The sequence below is a fragment of the Ambystoma mexicanum genome, chromosome 5p (assembly GCF_040938575.1).
Source record: "Ambystoma mexicanum isolate Mex_15411 chromosome 5p, UKY_AmexF1_1, whole genome shotgun sequence".
In the NCBI taxonomy this organism is placed as follows: Eukaryota; Metazoa; Chordata; class Amphibia; order Caudata; family Ambystomatidae; genus Ambystoma; species Ambystoma mexicanum.
Window position 1 is genome coordinate 856,663,764 of NC_090930.1, and position 20,613 is coordinate 856,684,376.

General features: G+C 46.2%; 1 protein-coding gene across 1 annotated transcript in view; it reads left to right on the forward strand.

The window, feature by feature from the left end:
• Positions 1-20,613, forward strand: part of LOC138481718 (mediator of RNA polymerase II transcription subunit 1-like) — a 1,164,040-nt gene that overhangs the window by 557,560 nt on the left and 585,867 nt on the right. The window contains exon 9 of the mRNA XM_069613834.1: positions 15,602-15,678. Coding sequence (XP_069469935.1) covers positions 15,602-15,678 — 77 coding nt within the window. The remainder of the gene's footprint in view (positions 1-15,601; positions 15,679-20,613) is intronic.

Sequence of the window (20,613 nt, forward strand, 5' to 3'; positions counted from 1 at the left end):
GGCATGTCAACGAATAAAGTCGGAATAGCGTTTGGGAGCAATTTTCAGTTGATTCTTCTTTGTGTACAAGGATGTGTCGTACATATTCGGGCTAAAGTGCAGGCTGCAGATGGGGTATCGATAACCCCTCTTGTCCTCCAAGACTTTTTTGACTCTACTTTCAAGCTCTTCCGGTGGATATCCGCAATATCGGACCCATTCTCTTATTTGATCAACAGTCTTCGGGAATACATGCATTGTAATGCCTTCAGATTTGTCATGGGCCTTTGAAGGGCAACCGAAAATAGAACATTGTTGTAAATTCTGCAAAATAAAGGTCCACATTATTCAAAATTTATTTTGCATAACAATGTGACAAAGAAGGAATTAGACCATACATTGTTCAATGCATGCTTTCTTTTGGGCACCACAGCAAAACCAGTGCAGCGTGGCGGCTGTATAATAGGATAACTTTCACAAACAATTCATTGATGTGTTGTAAATCAGAACATGTTACTCGTCTCTTGAATGTACTATCGTGCATGAAAACGAAACATGCTTATATTATAGACGCGGTCCGCGAAGAATGCAATTTCGATGCCAATTGACACTGATAAAAATTGATATATCTATAACATAACAAATGAAAATGGATAGAAATTTACAAATGAAGGAGATGGGATTAGGATACATGCCCTTACCTTGACCAACGACGAAGAGCAGATTATCATCGGTCACTGGGCTTCTCAGGAAGCACCTTCACGAGTTGACTTGCAGTGCTCAAAGATGTTCTCATGATAAATATCAAGTGGTTTATAAAGAATTACAAAAAGGGGTGTGTTTGTGAATGAATGACGTGTATATGTCATGGTATTATGTGGATTGCAGGGGCGCGGCCTGCTTCAAGGGGAGCCTGCCTGGAGACACGGGTCTGAGGAGGCCTTGTGAACAATGACCCCTGCGCGAAAGATAGCTTTGAAGTGTACATGGGCACCTTGGACGTTCGCGCCCCTGACAGCACCCCTTGGCAGCACACATCCACTAGTGCGAACTGCCTTTGATAGTGGAGGGGGGGGGTGGATGGGCCTGGGGCGTGCAGACAAGGCACCAGAACACTGCTGAATGGAAACCCACTTGATTCACTTAAAAACTGAAACAACCATTGATAAAAAATGTTTTGTTTTATTTTGCATCTTATTTTGATGGCACCAAACTACTACACATTGTAAAGGTCTGGTTGCAGCACAGTGAGGGAAAATCCCCTGTTCTGACCGCTGTCACTGGGGAAAGTTTATCTAATGGCACCAACAACACAGGCGGGTATTAATCGTCGAATGCGGTGTCCAAGCCTCCCATGAAGCCACCATGTAAATGACCGATAGGCCACCAGCCTGTACCACCTGTGAAAAAGAGATAGAAACTGTTTTTAAATGACCAAGATAAGTGTATTAAACCTTAGTTGTCAATGACAATTCTTGTATCCAATGTAATTTCTGCCAGGACGAATGCTAACTAGACACTGCACAATATTGAAAGACTTTTATGCGACTATTACTAGAGAATTGCAAGACTAAACTGATATGACAATGATATATTGAAGTTACGAGAATATAGGAGACAACCATGAAATAGCAGTGGCCTAACTGACATCACAACCAGAGTATACTTACTCGTTACTTGGATTACGAGGGCGAACAGTTGCGCGAAGTTCGTGCACAAGCACTATCAAAATCCTCAACACGGACCATGTGAGGCAGGCTGCCCTGAAGTCTGGCAGCTCGGTAACGCATTGCGGCCGTGACTCGCCTTGCGATATGTAGGACAAGCATCCAGAGTTTTCTCGGCAGCAGCAGTTCTCCTCGGTTGGCATTAGCATGCACCAATTGCAGGTACACCAGGAGGAAACACCGTCCATGCGACTAGGCCCAGGCTCTTCATCTGTTGACTCGTCCTCCCAACTGTCCCCTGAAGCCCCATCGTTTTCGCATCTTCTTTCCAGTAATTCCTCCTCTGAATACTCGGGCTCGTACTGGTATGGCATTATTGTTGCCATTGTGTCGTAAACAAAGATAATTTATAGCGATGGTACTGGTATCTGTTCACACGGGCTACAAGCAGCGAAGGTAGCTGACCAGAGCACAGAAACGAGTCACAGAATAGTCAAAGAAATACAGTGAGAGGAATGGAATAGAAAATCTGCTGTTGTGTGTTGTGAAATGGTCCGTTTATACTTATTGAGGACGACACGTCATTAGCTGAAGCGCAGAGAATGTTGACACGAGACGTGCTGTGACGTTGTGAAATGGGCGGTACGCGTCTAGTGTTGTCAGGCTCAGGAGCGAGGGATATGATTTAGTGCCGCAAAGGCAGGTCACCCGGGGCGATGCTGCAAATGATATGATTATCACAAGATGGCCGCGCCCTGCTGCCTGATTTCACCTGTGTTCAAGAGAGGAAAAACTGTGGTAAGGTGCATAGGAAATTTTTGTACGATTGATCGATTTATGGTTAAAAACACATGCCCGAACCATAGGGACAATAATATTTCTGACCGCACCATTCTTTTAATATCTTGTACGGTTTCACAGTTGGAACGATGCACATCTTGCGCAGAGCTGTTATTGCTTTCCCCAGAACTGTACCATATAAGAATTCTATGCTTAACTCATAGCGAATGGCAGTTATTGACACATTCTGAGGGAATTTAAGCACTCTTCGCCAAAACTTTGCATCGAGTTGGCACCAGAACCTTGCGTCAATATTCCAACCTGCTTCGCTACCGTAGGTTATTGCAGGCACCACTTTTTGCAGGTAGAATGTTAGAACCGGTATCAGTGTAAATTTGCCAAACTTGGTGTGCAATTTTGCTCCTTGTAGGGCGAACATCTGCATTCTTGAAATTAAGTCTTGCTTCCAGCTCCATTCTCGTATTGATGTGTTAAAGATAACACCTGAGTAACGTATTCTGTCCGTCCGTTCTAAAGGTTCTTTGCTCACCTGCCAAGTTAAGTTCTTATCACGTTGGAGAGTTTTTGGACCAAAGGATATTATCTTTAATTTTTTTACATTTATTTCTAATTAATTTTTCTCCAGATAACGTTTTAAGGCTGTAAGTAATCTTTGTAGCCCTATTTGTGTTGAATTCAGGAGCACAATATTGTCAGCGTAAATGACCCAGCTAAGTTGCTGGCCATTTACTCTTGTGGGAAATGTCCTCAGCTGTTTTAATGTCTTTGGTAAATCTGAAATAAAGAGTTTGAACAACAGTGCCGCTAATGGACATCCCTGTTTCACTCCCTTTTTCGTCTGTATTTCTTCTGTTCGATCTCCTTGTGTGTTTAAAAGTACTCTAATTGAGGTGTTTGGGTATAATGCCATTACCGTTTGTAGGAGATTGTCGGGGCACCCCCAGGCTTTCAATTTGCTCCATAGAGTCTGTCTGTTAATACTGTCGAAATCCTGTTTTAAGTCGATAAAGGTAAGCAAGAATTTGTGTCCATTCTTCAAGGCCTCTAGTTTAGCTATGTTGAGTAGCATCAGATTTAATTCAACTCCGACTCCCCTCGTGAAACCGGTTTGCCGCTCATCTGCCAGCGCTGCACCTTCCGCCCATTTTGCTAGTTTTTCCTGCAAAAATGTCGCAAACACTTTTCCCATTGTGTCAAGAAGGGCAATCGGACGGTAGTTTGTCGGATCATCTCGATTGCCCTTCTTGAACACATTTGATATACCGTCGGGGCCAGCTGCCATGGAGTTTCTTTTAATTTTTGAATCGCCTTTTCGATGTTCTGGTAAGATTCAGTGACCCTCCAACTTGATATTTGTGTTGAATGATTTTATTGTAAGATCTTCGGCATCAAAAACTGCAGAGAAGTGTTTAACCCAGTTTGCTGTATTTACTCTGTTTGACATGATGAAGGCTTGTTTTAACTGTCCAGTATTTATTTTCCAAATATGCCTGCTGTATTTTTGCGTGATTAGCCGTAGCATTTTACCGGCCTTGTCTTGATCACAAATTGTGTTAAAAGATTTCAGCCAGTTTCGATAGCGTTTCTGCCGTTTATCAATTCCTCGCTGTTTTCAATCCGAGATTTCCTTAGAAGTCTAAGGTCCTCGGATAATATCTTTTTTGCTTCTCCTACTGTGATGCTATAAGGGTGTTTTTGTCCCCTTAATTCAGTTTTATCACCATATGATTTTGTTTTAAATTGCATCAACAGCGGTGCATAATTCACCTGGTCATTATGATCTTCGTCTTGATTGAATTTAGATGTTAATTTGGTTATTTGTTTAGCATTTATCTGAAGTCTGTTTCCGTTATTTATGACCAGGCTTGTGATATATCTTGCAGGAATTACATCTTGCACCCACAGCCAAGACAACATCAATGCATCATGATCACTTTTTGTCGTTTTCAACGTAGTTAGCTCAATGATTTTACTTAGCAAATTTCTTGAGGCCCAGATATAATCTAGTGCCTTCGTACTTGAACCTCGATGCCAAGTGTTGGCTGCCGGAATATCACCCTTAGTGCAACCGTTTAGCATATCACATTGTCTCAAAGCCAGCTCATTTGTCCAACGTTGACCATGATTTGACCATTGAGCAGGATGGTTTAGATCTGTTGATATTATGGGTTCTTTTGCGTCATTGAACCATGAGAAGTTTAGGTCTCTGCATACTAAGATGAATGGATCCTCAAAGGCTAATCAACAGTTTTCAATTTGTGTTACTGATGAAATAAATTTATTTTGGGAAATCATTGCAAGGTTCCAATATGTATTTATGATCATTAATTGTTTAAGATTCGGGAGGTTAATGTCACTATGCTGTAAGGTGGTTACTTGGATGTAAAAGTTTGGATTTAAAGAACTTATTACCTTCCAACTGTTATGTTTGATCATTGTAATTGGACCCGAGAATGGCTGCCCAAATAGATTTTTTTTCCTGCTGCGTTTAAATAGATTGAATAGCCATTGCGTATTGGAATTTCTCAAAGCCATGTTTCCTGAAGACAAATTATGAAGTGGCTATCATTTAACTGACAATCATCTTGGAATAGGTGGGCAAAGCCTTGGGTGTTCCATGAATGTCAGCAGATGGGATGCCTTGATCTCCTCATTTTTATGCTAATTGTAATTTTGTAGATGAATGTTTTCTCGAGCATTATGGGAGGTTGGACGATTTTGACACTTGGACAAGGTTGGTTCAGAGTTAGCATTAAATCGCTCCCATAAATCTGACCACCTTTGTTCATTTGAAGTTTGATCAGGTTGCAAATTTTGTGGCCGTTGGGTTTCAGACGGCTCAAAGTACAGTTCTATGTCAAAGTCAAAGAATATCAAATCCTCCTTAGCTTCGATTAAGGACTTTGCGATGAACTTAGATTTCATGTACAAAATCACCCAATCGGAACAGATTTCTGATTTATATTCTACAATCGCAATATCATCCAATCTTATTGTGCGCAAAGCTGGAATACTATGCAGCAGCTTCATTATGTTGCTCCTGTTTGGATTCACTTCTCCCAAGCTTCTTAATCGAGTGTTCTTGTTTTAGTGATTGTCCTTTTGTTTGTTTTGGATTTAATTTTGAGGCTGCATGTAAAGTCATATGCATATCATCTTTCCTGAGCTTGAGTTCTTGATTTTCTCTTCCTCGAAACATACTGTCCGTCATGCCGGCAGTAATTTAGTTTTTTTGTTGTCTTCCCCGCTCTGGGCGGCACTTTTGGCATAATTTGCTTATGTTAGACTGTATCTGTGGGTCTCTATTTTTGTCAGAGATCTCTTCAGTATCATCAGCCATATCCACGTCGTCCTCCATAGAATATGTTGAAAATTAGTTAGGTCAATCGAGGCATCAGAATTTGAAGCATCTGAACCTTCTGCTTGGTCTTTTCAGACTTTGAGGCAGCTTGAATCACGATAGCTTTTGTTTTGTGATGGAATCAGATGAGTTGCTTTTTTTGACTCATTGCCACTACGCTTAACCCGATCCGAAGGGGTATTGTAAGATTTCTAATGAATTACTTTGCTTTGTTTGTATGAGCTCTTTTTGCAGCTGGTTTTAGTTTAGACCTTTGTGGTTGCTCTTTACTTTTATCTTTTGATTTTGTATTCAGCTGATTTATGAATTGATTTTGCTGCTCCTGTGAAGATTCCAAATGATACTTTGTTTGATGCCGTTTGTTGTGCAGTACAGGTCAAATGTAGTTCCTCTTCACCTTTTGTTTTCTGGACCTCGTGTCTTGGTTCTATTCGGTTTGTAATTGTGCCTGTACCATCTTTGTCAGCTAGAACTGAGCCTACTTTATCCGCCAGTGGCGTTGGAGGGACTGGATTCTGAGCTATTGCATTTCCATCAATTATGTGTCCGTGTGAATCTGGTGCATTGACTGAAATGGGCAGAGATGTTTTCACCACAATGTCGTTCCCATGTACTAGATGGATCTGATCTTCCATCATCAATTGCATTGCAAGTTGTCCATCAGCGGCTAAAGACTTTGATTTCTGTTCCTCGCAGGGGCAGTTGCATGCATAAGAGTTGCAAGATTGTCGCGTGTACACGTTGTGTCTCAGCCACTTTGTACATTCGATCACGGCTTCAATTAGGTTTGTTTTTTCACAAGCTTCCCGCTTTGTGATCTCATTAATGTGAGATTGCCATTGTCTTGATATTTCTGCTTCATAGTCAAGTCTTTTTGTGAGATTTTCAGTGAATTATTCTAGGGTCAGCAGCTTATTGTTTGCAGTTATCAGAGAACCTTGATCTTGTACTGAGTCATTTAACGACTCATGAAGGGTAGCAGGGTGATGGAAGTGGCAGCTAGAACATTATTGTGAATCTGTAAACTGGCAGCTATTGACCGATTCCCTTTGGTATTTGACTCTTTTTCAGCTTCACCTTGCAGTACTGATGTTTGTGGCCTGGTTGTTTTATTTTCTTTCGCTTGCTCCCTTGCGGTTTCTCTTGGAGATGTTGATTTATATCAACTTGCAATTCCTCGTGTTTATCAGCCAGCAGTTCTGGGTTTGTATATCCTGCCATTGATTGCTGAGCATGGGTCAGTGGTGTACCTCTGTTTGGAAGATTGCTCGTCTTCACTACGCTTTCTTTGTTCCTAGAAGTGTTGGCATATTCGAGGGGATTGGGTCCTCTGACGTATTCCATATCTATGACATGTAATCACCACAGCTGTGCTGCTTCGGAAACTTTTTTCTGCGTCCTGCGTCAATGACGTCGATGCGCCGTCGTCGAGGACCTCCTCCGACGTCATCCGATGTGATAAGTAGGAAGCACGACTCCCGTAGCCTCAGTTCCGTTTTTTCCGCGAACGTGTTGCTTCGTGAATCTCGGTTAACGCCTCGACTCTTTGGAGTTCTGTTATTCTCGGTTCTTCGAACCTGTTCGTTTTTGTGAAAATCCTTTGTGTGAAGATGTCTTCTACTTCGTCTTCGACCCTGCGTCCGGGCTTCAAGAAGTGCGGGGACTGTGGGTCCAAGATGTCAGTGACGAACTCGCACGATGCCTGCCTCTGGTGCCTCGGGGAGGACCACGACACGGATGACTGTATCGACTGCCAGTCGCTCACATCCAAAGCCTTACGCGAACGTAAGAAGAAGTTGTCGGTAGGTCGGGTGTCCAAGCCCCGGAAGTCGAAGTCTGCGGGGCTTTCGACGGATCAATCGAGAGGTGACTCTCCGCGTCATCGTCGGAAGTCTCGTGGGTCTCCTTCTAGGAGTCGGTCTCACCACTCCTCAGCCTCTTCGAGGCATTCTCGGAAGCGCCGACACCGGTCGTCTTCCAGGTCCTCTTCGGAGGACTCTGCCCGGCACGTCGCTTACCCCACCAGCCGTGCGACGCCGGAGGAATGGGCTTCCTTTGGGAAGAAAATGCTGGCGATTCTCGAGTCGCAGGGTACTAAGCCGTCCGCGCCCCCGAGTGGGGTCGGTCGTGAGAGGTCGAGAGACACCGCTCGCAAGAGTGGTCGGCACGAGTCACGGGAGAGGTCCCGTTCGGACAAGGGAACTCGTTCTCGACGTACCCGTTCCAGGTCCCGGTCCTCGACGCGTTCGAGACCGTGTGTGTCGATTCACTCGACGCCCTCGATGCCTTTCGAGGCCGGGGTGTCGGAGGTACCCCGTGGCACGGGGGAACCCTCTAGGAAGGCTCTGGTTAAGAGCAAGCACTCTCGGGTGCCTTCTTTTCGCCACCTGGAATATATTTCAGCGGCGGATGAGGATTCTGATGGCCTGGTTCCTAGTCAGGTTACAGATGAAATTGTCTCGGGCCATAGTCAGTTTGACGATTTGAGGCAGTCACTGCATGCCAGTGGACTGGACACCTCTCCGGAGGTGGAGTTTTGTAGGCCTGAGCCTGGCTCTCATGCCGATTCCTCGTACCGGCGCCTTATGGCTAGGGTTTCTGAGTACTTGGGATGGTCTGCTCCCACAGGGGAGTTTGTGCAGGATGATCTCACGGACATCCTTGATGTTGGTCCCCCAACTGACCCGGTACTGCCGTTCCATATGGCTTTACAGAGAAGGGTGGCAGCGGCTTGGACTGCTCCGGAGAGTCTCCCGGCGGTGGGCAGGTCCTTGTCGCGAAAATACAGTCCAGCCAGTAGCGACCCCTGCTACTTGACCAGGCACCCCACTCCGGAGAGTTTGGTGGTGCAGGCGGCCACAGCCCCGGCAAAGCAGGCGTCGTACCCTACCATCCCTCCTGATAGGGACGACAAACGTTTTGATGTCTGGGCGAAGAAAGTGTTTTCTTCTGGTGGTATGGCGCTTCAGGTGGCCAACTCCATTTGTGCCTTGTCTCGTTTCACACACACTCTGTGGAACTGTGTTGCGTTAGCGGCTGAACATATTCCCGAAGGGGACGAACGGGATGGTTTCCTTGCTATGGTCCAGGATGGTAAGGATGCCATGTGTGAGTCAGTTCAGTCGGGTTTGGACTTGGCTGAATGCGTCAGCAGGTCCATGGCGGCGAGCACCGTGATACGCAGGTTTGCGTGGTTGCGGAAGTCTGGGTTTGCTCCTGATGTGCAGTCCCGGCTCCTCAACATGCCCTTTGACGGTGAGCACCTTTTTGGCAGCAAGGCTGACGAGAGCCTTGAGAGGTTGCAGACCTCAAAAGCTGCAGCGAAGTCGTTGGGCGCTGCAGTTCGCCAACCTCCGCCTTTTCGTCCTAGGGGACAGCAATAGAGGGGTGGTTCCTTTCGCTATTTCTCGTCCTTCAGTAAAGCGAGAGGAGCTGGCAGTCAAAGAGGCCAACGCAGGGGTACCAGAGGTGGACGACAGGGTACCCGTGGTGCCAAGGTCGCTCGGGCAGTTGCCTCTTTGCCCTCAGGTAACGCTGCAGCCACTACCACTCAGTCATGAGGCCATGCCCCATGGTTCGCTGGTTGGGGGAAGGCTGGCGCAGAATCTTGTAGAGTGGTGTGCCATTACTTCAGATGTGTAGGTTCTGGAGATCATAACCCACGGCTACTGTCTTCCCTTTCGGCACAGGCCTCACGACAATCCACCTGGGAACCTCTCTTTGCAGAGTCCGGATCCGCTCCTTGCGCAGGAAATTCAAGTCCTGCTGGAGAAAGGCGCCATAGAACTGGTGCCTGTAGCGGAGAGGAACAAGGGATGGTATTCCCCTTATTTTTTGATTTTGAAGAAAGACGGGGGATTGAGACCCATCATGGACTTGCGCGGTTTGAACAAACTCCTCAGGAAGGACAAGTTCAAGATGGTTACTCTCTCTCAAGTCCTCCAGGCCCTTCAGCTTCAGGACTGGTTGGTGTCACTCGACCTCAAGGATGCTTACTACCATGTGCCAATCCATGCCAAGCACAAGAAGTACCTGAGGTTCGCGGTTGGCGACTCGCACTTTCAGTTTTGGGTCCTGCCGTTCGGATTGACCTCCTCCCCGAGGGTTTTCACCAAGCTCATGGTGGTGGTGGCAGCGCATCTCAGGCAAGGGGGGATTCACGTCTACCCCTACCTGGACGATTGGTTGATCAGGGGGAGCTCTCCCGAGCAAGTCCTGGATCATCTGTCCGTCACCTGCCACTCCCTTCACAGGCTGGGCTTCTCCCTCAATTTAAAGAAGTCCCATTTGACGCCAACACAGCAGCTCCAGTACATCGGAGCAGTGCTCGACACTTCCCTGGGGCAGTGTTTTCCTCCCCAGGTGAGGGCTCTTCACATTCAGCAGATGGTGCACAAGTTTCAGCATGCCCAGACGCTCCCAGCGTTCGAGTTCTTGAGGTTGCTCGGCCTCATGGCATCCTGCATTCTTCTGGTGTCAGAGGCTCGCCTGCGGATGAGATCTTTGCAGTGGGCACTCAAGACGCAATGGTCGCAGTCCTCCGGCAGGATGTCGGACCCGGTTCAGGTGCCGCCCTCTGTCGCCCGGGACCTTCTGTGGTGGGCCGTCGAAGGCAACTTGATGAAGGGGGCTCCATTTTGGCTTCCCTGGCCGGAGGTGACGATCGTGACGGATGCATCCCTCAGGGGATGGGGAGCTCATGCCAACGGGCTGACAGTCAGCGGTCGTTAGTCTCCGTCGGAGTTCAGACTCCATATCAATCTGTTGGAGCTGAGGGCCGTCAGGCTAGCCCTGAAGGCTTTTCTGCCGACTGTGCGAGGAAAGAGTGTCCTGATCCTGACGGACAACACAGTGGCCATGCACTACCTCAACAAAAAGGGGGGGGGGGGGGCAGGGTCACCTCATCTGTGCAGGGAGGCGATGCAGCTCGTGTTCTGGGCCATCCAGCAGGAAGTTTCGATCTCGGCAGTTCATCTGGCCGGAGACGAAAACGTGACGGCGGACGCTCTGAGCAGGCAGAGCGCGATCTCTCACAAGTGAGAGTTGGCTCAGGAGATTCTCCTGGAGATCTTTGCCCTTTGGGGGACCCCTCAAGTGGATCTCTTCGCCTCCAGTGTCAACCGGAAGTGCGAAAGGTTTTGCTCGCGGGAATTTCCTCCAAAAGGAGCCTTGGGAGATGCCTTTGTGGTGGAGTGGTCATTCCCGCTGCTGTATGCGTTTCCTCCAGTCCCCGTCATCCCGCAAGTGCTGCGGAGGTTACGGAAGTTCGGTTCCCGGATAATCCTCATTGCTCCGGCGTGGGCTCGGAGGACGTGGTACCCGGACCTTCTCGACTTGTCCATCTGCCCTCCACGTCGTCTTCCCTACCGAGACAATCTGCTCTCACGGGAGGGGGGTCAGGTTCTCCATCCAGAGGTCAGATCCCTCAACCTTTACGCTTGGCTTCTGAAAGGTTGAGGTATAAGAATTGGGCCCTCAATGAAGACGTGATGGAGGTGTTGCTTTCGGCCCGAAGGCCAGCAACAAAGTCTCTGCACCGTTGCCGTTGGCGTAAGTTCTGCGACTGGTGCAGAGTTCAGAATGTGGATCCTTTTGCATGTGACATCCCCATGGTTCTGTCCTTTTTACTTTCTTTGGCCCAGAGGGGCTTGCAAGTGGGTACCATTAAAGGTTACCTGGCGGCGCTGTCCATCTTTAAGCGCTCGTCTGAAGAGTGTTCTTACTTTAAAATCCCTTTAATTTCACAGTTTCCGAAAGGGCTCACTAATGTGTTCCCTCCGTCACCTTTCCTGGTGCCCGGTTGGGATTTAAACCTTGTTCTTAAGTTTCTTATGGGTGCTCCGTTTGAGCCTTTACATTCTTGCCCTTTGAGGGTGTTAACTCTGAAAACTGTGTTTGTAGTTGCGGTTACTTCCGCTCGCAGAGTGAGTGAGTTACAGGCACTTTCAGTTAAGCCACCCTTCACTGTATTTCACAAGGACAGGGTTGTCCTTAGAGTTCGTCCTCCTTTTCTTCCGAAGGTAGTGACGGAATTTCATTTGGCCCAGAAGGTGGTTGTTCCGGCATTCTATCCTCCTCCGCATACTGGTAAGGAAGAGGAGAGGCTCCATAGGCTTGATCCTAGGAGAGCTTTAAGCTTTTATGTTTCACGCATGTCCCGGGTCAGAGTGGATGATCAACTCTTTATTGGTTACGCTGGAAAGCGTTTGGGGCAAGCTGTGACGAAACAGACTTTGTCTCGCTGGATTATTTTGGCCATCTTGGAGTGTTACCGCTTGGCGGGTAAGGACCCACCGGCTGGCTTGCGGGCCCATTTTACCAGGGGTATGGCTCCATCTACTGCCCTGCAGAGGGGTGTTCCTATTCGCAACATCTGTGATGCAGCCACCTGGGCTTCTGTACATACATTTGTACGTCATTATTCCCTCGATTCCATCCGGGGACAGGATCTGGCTTTTGGCAAGGCGGTCCTTTGCTCTGCTATTTGATTGGCTATTCTAAATTTTGATTCTAAATTCTTTCCCTCCTCCTTGCTCTGGTACTGCTTTGGGAGTCTGTCATAGATATGGAATACGTCGGAGGACCCAATCCCCTCGAAGAACAAGTTACTTTCTTACCTGGTAATGTTCTTTCGATGGGATAGTCCGAAGACGTATTCCATATCGCTCCCGCCCTGCCTTCCCCGCTGCAGAATTTCTTTTGCGATTGCAGCTTACGTTCCGCAAGGCTTTGTGTCTGACTGGCAGTTGACTAATGTCACACGTTCTGGGGGGAAAAAACTACAACTGAGGCTACAGGCGTCGTGCGTCCTACTTATCACATCGGATGACATCGGAGGAGGTCCTCGACGACGGCGCATCGACGTCATCGACGCAGGACGCAGACGCCGAAAAAAGTTTCCGAAGCAGCACAGCTGTGGTGATTACATGTCATAGATATGGAATACGTCGTCGGACCATCCCATCGAAAGAACGTTACCAGGTAAGAAAGTAACTTGTTCTTTTTGCACATAGCTGGCTTCCAAACGTTCTTGCATGGACAGGAAGTCAGCTTTCAGTCAATCGGGCTTCTCGGGCTGCAACATCAAATACCGCAGTGCGATTTGGTGGTATAGATGGTATAACTGCTGTTGACACATTGGCTTAATTTCCGCCTCTTGATGCAGTTCCGATTTGTTATATCAATCGCGACTTCAGCTGAGCCCCTTGATTTTATTATCTGTTGGAGGTTTGGAACTCATGGCCTCATCGGAAATCTTAACGGAGACCGACCGTGGCATGGCGCTTTTCTGCGCCGTCTCCTTGAGCACACATAGATGCAACTGCTTGAGTGATGATTGATCCTTTGTTTTGGCTTCCTGAGACACACTGGATTTGTTTTCTCTAAGGCACAGTCTTCTGGAGGCTCACCATCTGCTGACTCAACGTCAAGCGGTAGGCGCATCTCCAGCAAGTCTAGGTCAGTTGTGTCGAAATCAAAGGGGACATCACAAGCATCTACGTATACTGAGTAAGGAGGTGTTCTTAGATTGTCCAGCACGTCTGAGGGGCGACGGCAGTACTGGCACGTTCAGTGGAGCTTATCTGCGCTTCTACACTGTGTCTTTCACTTCCCTCTAGTTGCAGATTCAAAGTTAATGACGCTAGTGAGGCTAGCGAGGGAATATGGTGATCAATGCCAACAGAACCAACACAGTTGTCGTCAGATATGGTCGCGTGTGTGCTTACCTCTAACGTTAAATCATTCTGGAGTCTTCTTCGTTGTTGAAGTAATTTATGCCACGTTTGTGTTCCTTGCAAACCGGCACTTCGGTCGTGGCGTGTTTCTTATTCACTGACGGGCTGCTTCCTTGGGCGGACTGGGGCATACTGAACTCTGCTCCTAACTCCGCTCTGCGCGGCAAGTTCACTTTTGAAGGCTGTCTTTGCAATTAAAGGCACAGTCACAGGGAGATACTCTGGTCGCTGCAGCTCCTCATTAGATGCACATCAAGCAGGGACTAGGGCAGACTGAACTCTGCTCCAAACCCTTCTCTTATTAGGCCCACTTGGATCACTCCCCTGCTAGGTACTGCCATGAGGAAGATGACTCATATTAATATAAGCTTCACCTTAGTTTGGGTCCCAGACCCTTGGTTCTCTTCCCTTCTTACTAGGCCCACTTGTTTGACTCTCTTCCTGGTACTGACACGAGGAAGATGATTCTTATCATTAATCCCATGTGGTTTATCTCTGTCCCGCACCTCCAAGACCCTACCGATCCCCATGACCTACCCACTACTTTTGTTGGCTCCAGGACTCTTGGCTGGTTCTCCCTGGATTCTTTCGTGTTTTCGGCGGGCTGCACTGGTGTTTCTGGCTTCTGCTGCTCTCGCTCCATGTGCCTTCTTCCTAGTCTGTCCGCAGACTGTGTAGGCACTGTTACTGGACCGCTCAGTCCGCCTTCCAGATGTCGCGCCACTGTGTTCCAGGCTCCAGTCACGTCCTTGACCAGCTCCACAGCACCGGGCAAAGGACTCCCATCGCTGGCATCTAGCCTTTAGGTGCGGACTGTGCCTGGCTTTCCCACCGCATCCTCTGCGTCTCCTTTGAACTTCCCCAGCTGGACTCTTCTGAAAATCCTTTGTTTTTGTTTCTCAGGGCGACTCCCCCGCAGAAATCTATACCGTTCCTGTATCTTCTGTGTGCCATTGTTCATTTGTCATCGTCTCAGCACTGGCCTTGCTGTTAATCTTCATGCTTTGGGTGATCTTTTTTGTGCCAGTACTAGAGTTAGTCGTACTATCTGTATTGTTGGCAATCCTCTTCATCTCAAGAGAAGTAACTGGTATAATGTTACGACAACAAATAGAAGTGCTATCAAGGTGGGGTTGGTGAAAAAGGGGTTAACGGGATTGAGAGGGTTCGGGTCGGGTGTTAATGCGACTTTTACCCAGGTGGTCATCCTTATCCCAAGAAAGAAAGTGCCCTCCCCATGAGGTCCTCCTGCATTAAACCATCCCTTGAGGGTATATTGCGTAGCGGCCTCACCTCCTTAGCCTCATGAGAAGGAGCTACCCCCTGTGGAGAAGTGACGACACCTAGTGAATCATCACATCTAGTGCCTTGCTCTGGGGCAGGTTAAAGGCATTTAAATGCTTCTAAGGGCTGGAAGCTGATTATGACACCAAGCAATGAAGCACTTGTATGTGCATGCACTATTCAATGAAGACATTGCTAATAAAACACTAGAAAGGTCTGCTTTGCCCGTCAAGCAGCAGGTTTTCTATCTGATTCTTATCAGGCCGCAGTCCCAAGTAGCACATTATTCACTTAAGGTCTATGAGCCCACCTAAGATTAGAAGCTACAGGTGTCCTGCATTTGCTGCTTCATTTGTTGCCCCATGTAGGCAAGTGTGGGTAAAAATACATGTTATCATTCTTGTTCATCAGTTAAGCTTTCCCATCCACCTTTCCAAGTCGACCCCTTCCTGCCAAAGCAACACAGCAGAGTAAGTGACGTATGTTTCCTAGATGGGAGATCGGAAACCTCATCCCAAGCATGCACTGCAAGCCATTGGTGATACATGAGGGTTGCAAGATCACCGTTGAATGTTTCCTGACAGCCAGAAGAGTTGCATTGGTGGTTGATACCCACTAATGACACATTGAAGGCAAAGCCAGTGTCCAAACAATACTACTGTTTTATATACAGGAATGAGTGAGCAGACCGTTTTTAAATGATTTTGCATTCAAAACGAAATTTTACTGAAAGATTTAACTTTTTCATTAATGAAACATTATTGAATTCACAGCTCGAGTACCCAAAATGCCAACAAAGTTTCTGCCATTCTCCATGGGAAAGTAGGACATCTTGAACCAAGAAAAGGAGGTAGAATTTTTTTTTCTATGAAGCCATGTATGTTTTGATTTGCGGTATCTGTCATACGAGCATGATTCTCTTTCGTCCTGGTACCATGTTAGATAGAATTTGGTGCTTGAGATTTCTGGAGGAGCAAACTGCAAGGATCTGTCATTGTGCTTTGTGCGACCATGCATATGAGATCATGTGTTGAAAAGAGAACCTACTTTTGTGAGTAGGAAAATAATCTTCCCCCAAAATGTTTAAGGTAGTTGGACTGACTGTCCACGCATAGCCACAAGTCTTAAGCATCAAGTGATGGCAACTTTCCTACAGGTTATTATAGGGTTTGAGATGAGAGAAGCAAAACTCTCCATATTCTAATCCTTCCATGTATGAGTACATGGGTCCCAGCATTGTGCATCTTCACCTATGTCAAACGGTACCTCAAATCTTAAAACGTTTTCCTGCAATCTGCCTGCACAACCTCTGATCCCAGCCCAAAGTTTTCAGCATACAAATGCTTTTGTTTCCTTGGGGGAATTAATATTTAGAGCTCTGTTCTTATCACAATTTATCTTGAAACCTAAACGTCACTTACAATCTTCCAGAAAAAGTGCTTGTTTCAAGGAAAGGGGACTTGTCTTGTCAAGAGGCTGTCATGTGCAAATGTTGTTTTGTTTGAAGCTTCACTAAATTGCCTTCCACCAATATCTCCAACCTCTCCGATTTTAATACCTAAAGGTTTGACCTGCAGTGTGAAAAGCAACAGGGACAGAGGGTACTTGTGCTCCTGCAACTGAGAAATGTATTGTGATTTGTGAGTATTCGATGGTTTGCACAGAGAGACTGTGCACTTCACGTGGCCTAATTTTAGCACCCAGAGTCAACTCAATCTTAATTTTGCCTAAATATAGTGAGGGCATTGCGTGCCTGAAAATCAGGCTGCCAACTACACCGTTTGTGAGTGGCTGAATTCCGCCATGACCATGGAACATATTCACTGATGAAGTACACAGTCTAGGTGCCCAAACCAGGTAGGCCTTTGACAAAGTATATGGTTCCAGCTTAGGTTTGTGTGGCATTGTTTGGCATGAACGTCTGGCTTGAATCCTCTCCCAGACTCGACAGCCTGCAATATTTCAATAATAACGTTTAGCCAACAAATCATTTAAAAGCATTTGATATACAAAGGGAAAGAGGCTGTAGGTTCACCTGACAAATGTATGACCAGGGCGGAAACACATTATTTGCACATTGTAAGGAGGCATTCAATATATTCTGAGCAAATGCACTATCTATAAATCTGAAATTTGGTTTTGAATCCCGACATCCACATAAGCAATATGTGAGGAATCTAATGATTTCATCATGCCTTTCCCAGCAGCAGCCTCTCCTCATGTGGCCAGTGGGTGGCAACCGCTACCTGATCCTGACCTGGGGGCTGCTCTTTGAAGGAGGACCATGTGAGGGGAGGTTGATGTCATCGGAGGAGACCTTGTATCCCCCTCTCCACTTAAGGGGCGCACCATCCATTCCTCATGCCTTAATGGCATACTGTGCTTAGCCCCTGTGGAAATGTAATTTAAATGAAAAACAGTTATTTCTCTACAAAATATTGCACAACAGTTTTGCCGTGGCCCACAAACTGTAGTCCAAATGACTTCTGCGTGTGTTCAGTTACAGGCACTGTTTTCTAAGTTGGGAAATAGCTTGAAGTCAAAATAGCACGCACAAATGCCAGCAGGTGTTGATCTTTTCCCCCCATGGGTTTAGGCACGGGAGAGAGAAAACGGTTTATAGTCGTTCCTTTTTTTTTTTGACGGAACGACATACCAAAGCATCTAAAAAAAAATGCATCGTATGCCAAAGCATCAACAGTCAATTCTTAACATGGAAAAGTGCCCTTCCGTCCAAACCAGTTCATCAAAAATAAAAATGGTCTGGTTTCAATGGAAATGCAATGGAGCTGTCCAGTGCTGAATTTTGTAACATTTTTTTTTTGTATATTGGGGGTGTGGAGGGTGCCCCCCTAACCCTAATGTAACCCTTAATCTAACCCTAGCCCCAACCCAAACCCTAATGTAACCCTTAATCTAAACCCAGCCTAACCCTAATGTAACCCTCAATCTAACCCACCCTAGACCTAATCCTAATCTAATCCTAGCCCCACTAATTTCGATGGATCCATCTAATTATATACAACGAAATGGCTATTCGATGGAATGGAATTTCATTGCATATAATTTGATGTTTTGTTATTAGATGCTTTGGTGTTAGATGGATTGACCAGATACTGAGAAAAATACATGCCAAGCCTCCCCCTGCATGTCTATTTGTATTTCTCTATAATTACTCACCGAAACTTTCTGTTCACCCTGTCAGTAAAGTTACCTTTCAAGGACCCTGTGTTATTTTTGTGATGTGCTAGCGCAACTGAAATAATAGTATTTGAGCATAGACCATTGTAAGTAAAAGCAGAGAGACCTAGCAACACATGTTGCCTCGCTCTCCACTGGAGTGTTTGGTTTTGATGCCAATAAATGTATCTATATCTACATGACTGTCATTCTATGAAGGCATCTCAATGTTTATCTTCCAGGTGAGAGTACCTTTTTTCACCCCCCCCGCCCACCAACATCCGACAAGACTTGATGATGACCTCCAATCATATCCTGTACTGACAAATGACCAAGACTGACTTTCCATCTGAGCCTTTTAAAAATACTGCACAAGGAGGAGGAATGGAGTTGTGAAGATCACTAGAGCACAGAAGCCCAAGCCGTGCTCTAGTTGTTTGAAGGAGTAGCATTTTGGCGGGAGCTTTGCATTTCTAACATCTGATGAGGCAGAGGGAGAAGCTGACGGGAGCAGGCGGCTCCCGTTAGGTGGAGAAATGGCTCTGCAAGAACCCATCTGCTTACCAGACCCGCAGTAGAGAGAGAAGCCGACCAAGAGCAGTGACAGCGGAACGCTGCCTCCAGATCGTGGAAGCCAAACAAAGAGCGGAGAAGGGACGAGACATGCTCCATACCTACCGGAGTGCTGCAGCCAACAAAGGACGCTGGAGCGCTTGCACATAACCTGTGAACCCAGCCGGGAATGGTAGGACGCCGGGGCGCTTAGCACTAAGTAGCACGCACTGTGGGAAAGGGCTTTAGACGTGGTAAATGTGATTAAGAAAGGGTTGCTGACTAACTGGATATCAGAAGCATTGCGTAAGCTGAAGCCTGCAATTAAATATAAGCCTAATTCCCACAATTGTGAATCAAGTGAACTGTCAATTGTGTTAAAAGAATCCTAAGGAAGAACCAGACCCTTAAGATTGTGAATTGAATTAACTGTAAAAGAAAGTCTTGGCAGGGGAGTATACCACGCAAAACCAATTGTGTGAAACCAATCTTAAGGAAGACACATACCCTTGGCATTGTGCAAAACTGCAGAGTGAATTGTAAATATCAGGAAGAGGAAGTTATCTTCTTGAGCTATAAAGAATTTGATTACATTTTTTAACTTTGGTTTTTGCTGGAAAGAAACCTGGGGAAGGGAGACATTCCCAGGACTCGTGAATGCCACCTAAGTAGAAGCCTTTTTGTTGGAATCTTCTATTTTGTTGAACTTGAACATTTGTGCGCTTTTCAAGCCAAAGACATTATCCTTAGCATCTTGGAGTTACTTTTAGAATGTGAGGGCCAGAATAGGATTTCGGACAAGGGACATTTTGCTTTGAGCGTCCTCACACCAGATAGATCCTTAGTTTTGGTTGAGGTAAGGAAATACCTCTTAGAGCAGGGACAGCAAGGCATTTTCCAGCCCTATTATTATTTGAATAAAAGTCTATAACAATCAACATGACTCCTCCATGTGCGGTCTCATTCCTGATTCACCACAACTACTACCAGCGCTTTTGGTGCTTGGTTCCATCCACATATTCAATTTAGTACATGTGGAACAGGACTGTACTGGCGAGGCTGTATTTCTGCACATCTGGTGGTTGTGCCCCAAACTTAACAAATACTCTGAGTGGTTTAAACCATAGCTAATATCACTGGTTTTACAATTCCCTGTGCTCCATTTATGTGCCTAATGGGTTCCATGTTGAGAGGGAATTACCGAACACTCATTAGTAGGTGCCAGGTAGCAGTGCATTCCCCAGATTTAAGGACCGGTAACGTAGGGCCTGGCAGATTCTAATGCAAGGAAAATGAACCTTGAGTGTAATTGCCTAGATTCTTTGAAATGTGGTACATTTTTGGATTATGTCCATTCAATGACAAATACCTATACACGCACCCTTAGAGTTGTGGATCTACGTTGCTTGTACCCAGATTGGCTTCTGAGAAGATGGTGGAATCGTTTGGGAGGTTGGGTTGATCTGCTCTAACTTTTTCATACTGTTCAGATGTTATCATTCCCCTTTGACTGAAGCTTAATCTGTATGTTTTACATAATATTAAGTCTTCGTGTTTGTGAGATGTGGCCGGTTGGGGTGAAGAGGGCAAAGGGGTTTGTGGGGACATTTTGCTATTTTTAAGCAACCATATTTCCCATAGTGCTATGTTTGAAACCTTTTTTAAAAAAAGGAGAAAAATCATCTTGGATCAAGATTGCTCCTCTGACTTGTCCTTTTTTCCTGAATGTGATCTCTTTTCAGTTTTAAATTGTTGCAAATCCTTGTTTGATCAACTTACATTTGAGTCCTGTGTCATGCGGGCATACCTTTTGAGGAAAGCCAGCAGGAGAACCTAACTTAATGGCCTCGCTCTTCTCCTTTCCCCACGCCCTTTATTGGGTTTCAACAATGGATTACGAATGTTTGGGTTTAATATAGCGTGCCTGTACTCTTGAAGCAATGGAGCACTGTGTAATAAAGGAATTAAACAATATGGATACAATTAGAGTGCTCGACTAGTCAGGGCAAAATTAAAAATACTCCTCATGACTGGGCTCAACTAAGTTGGCTGT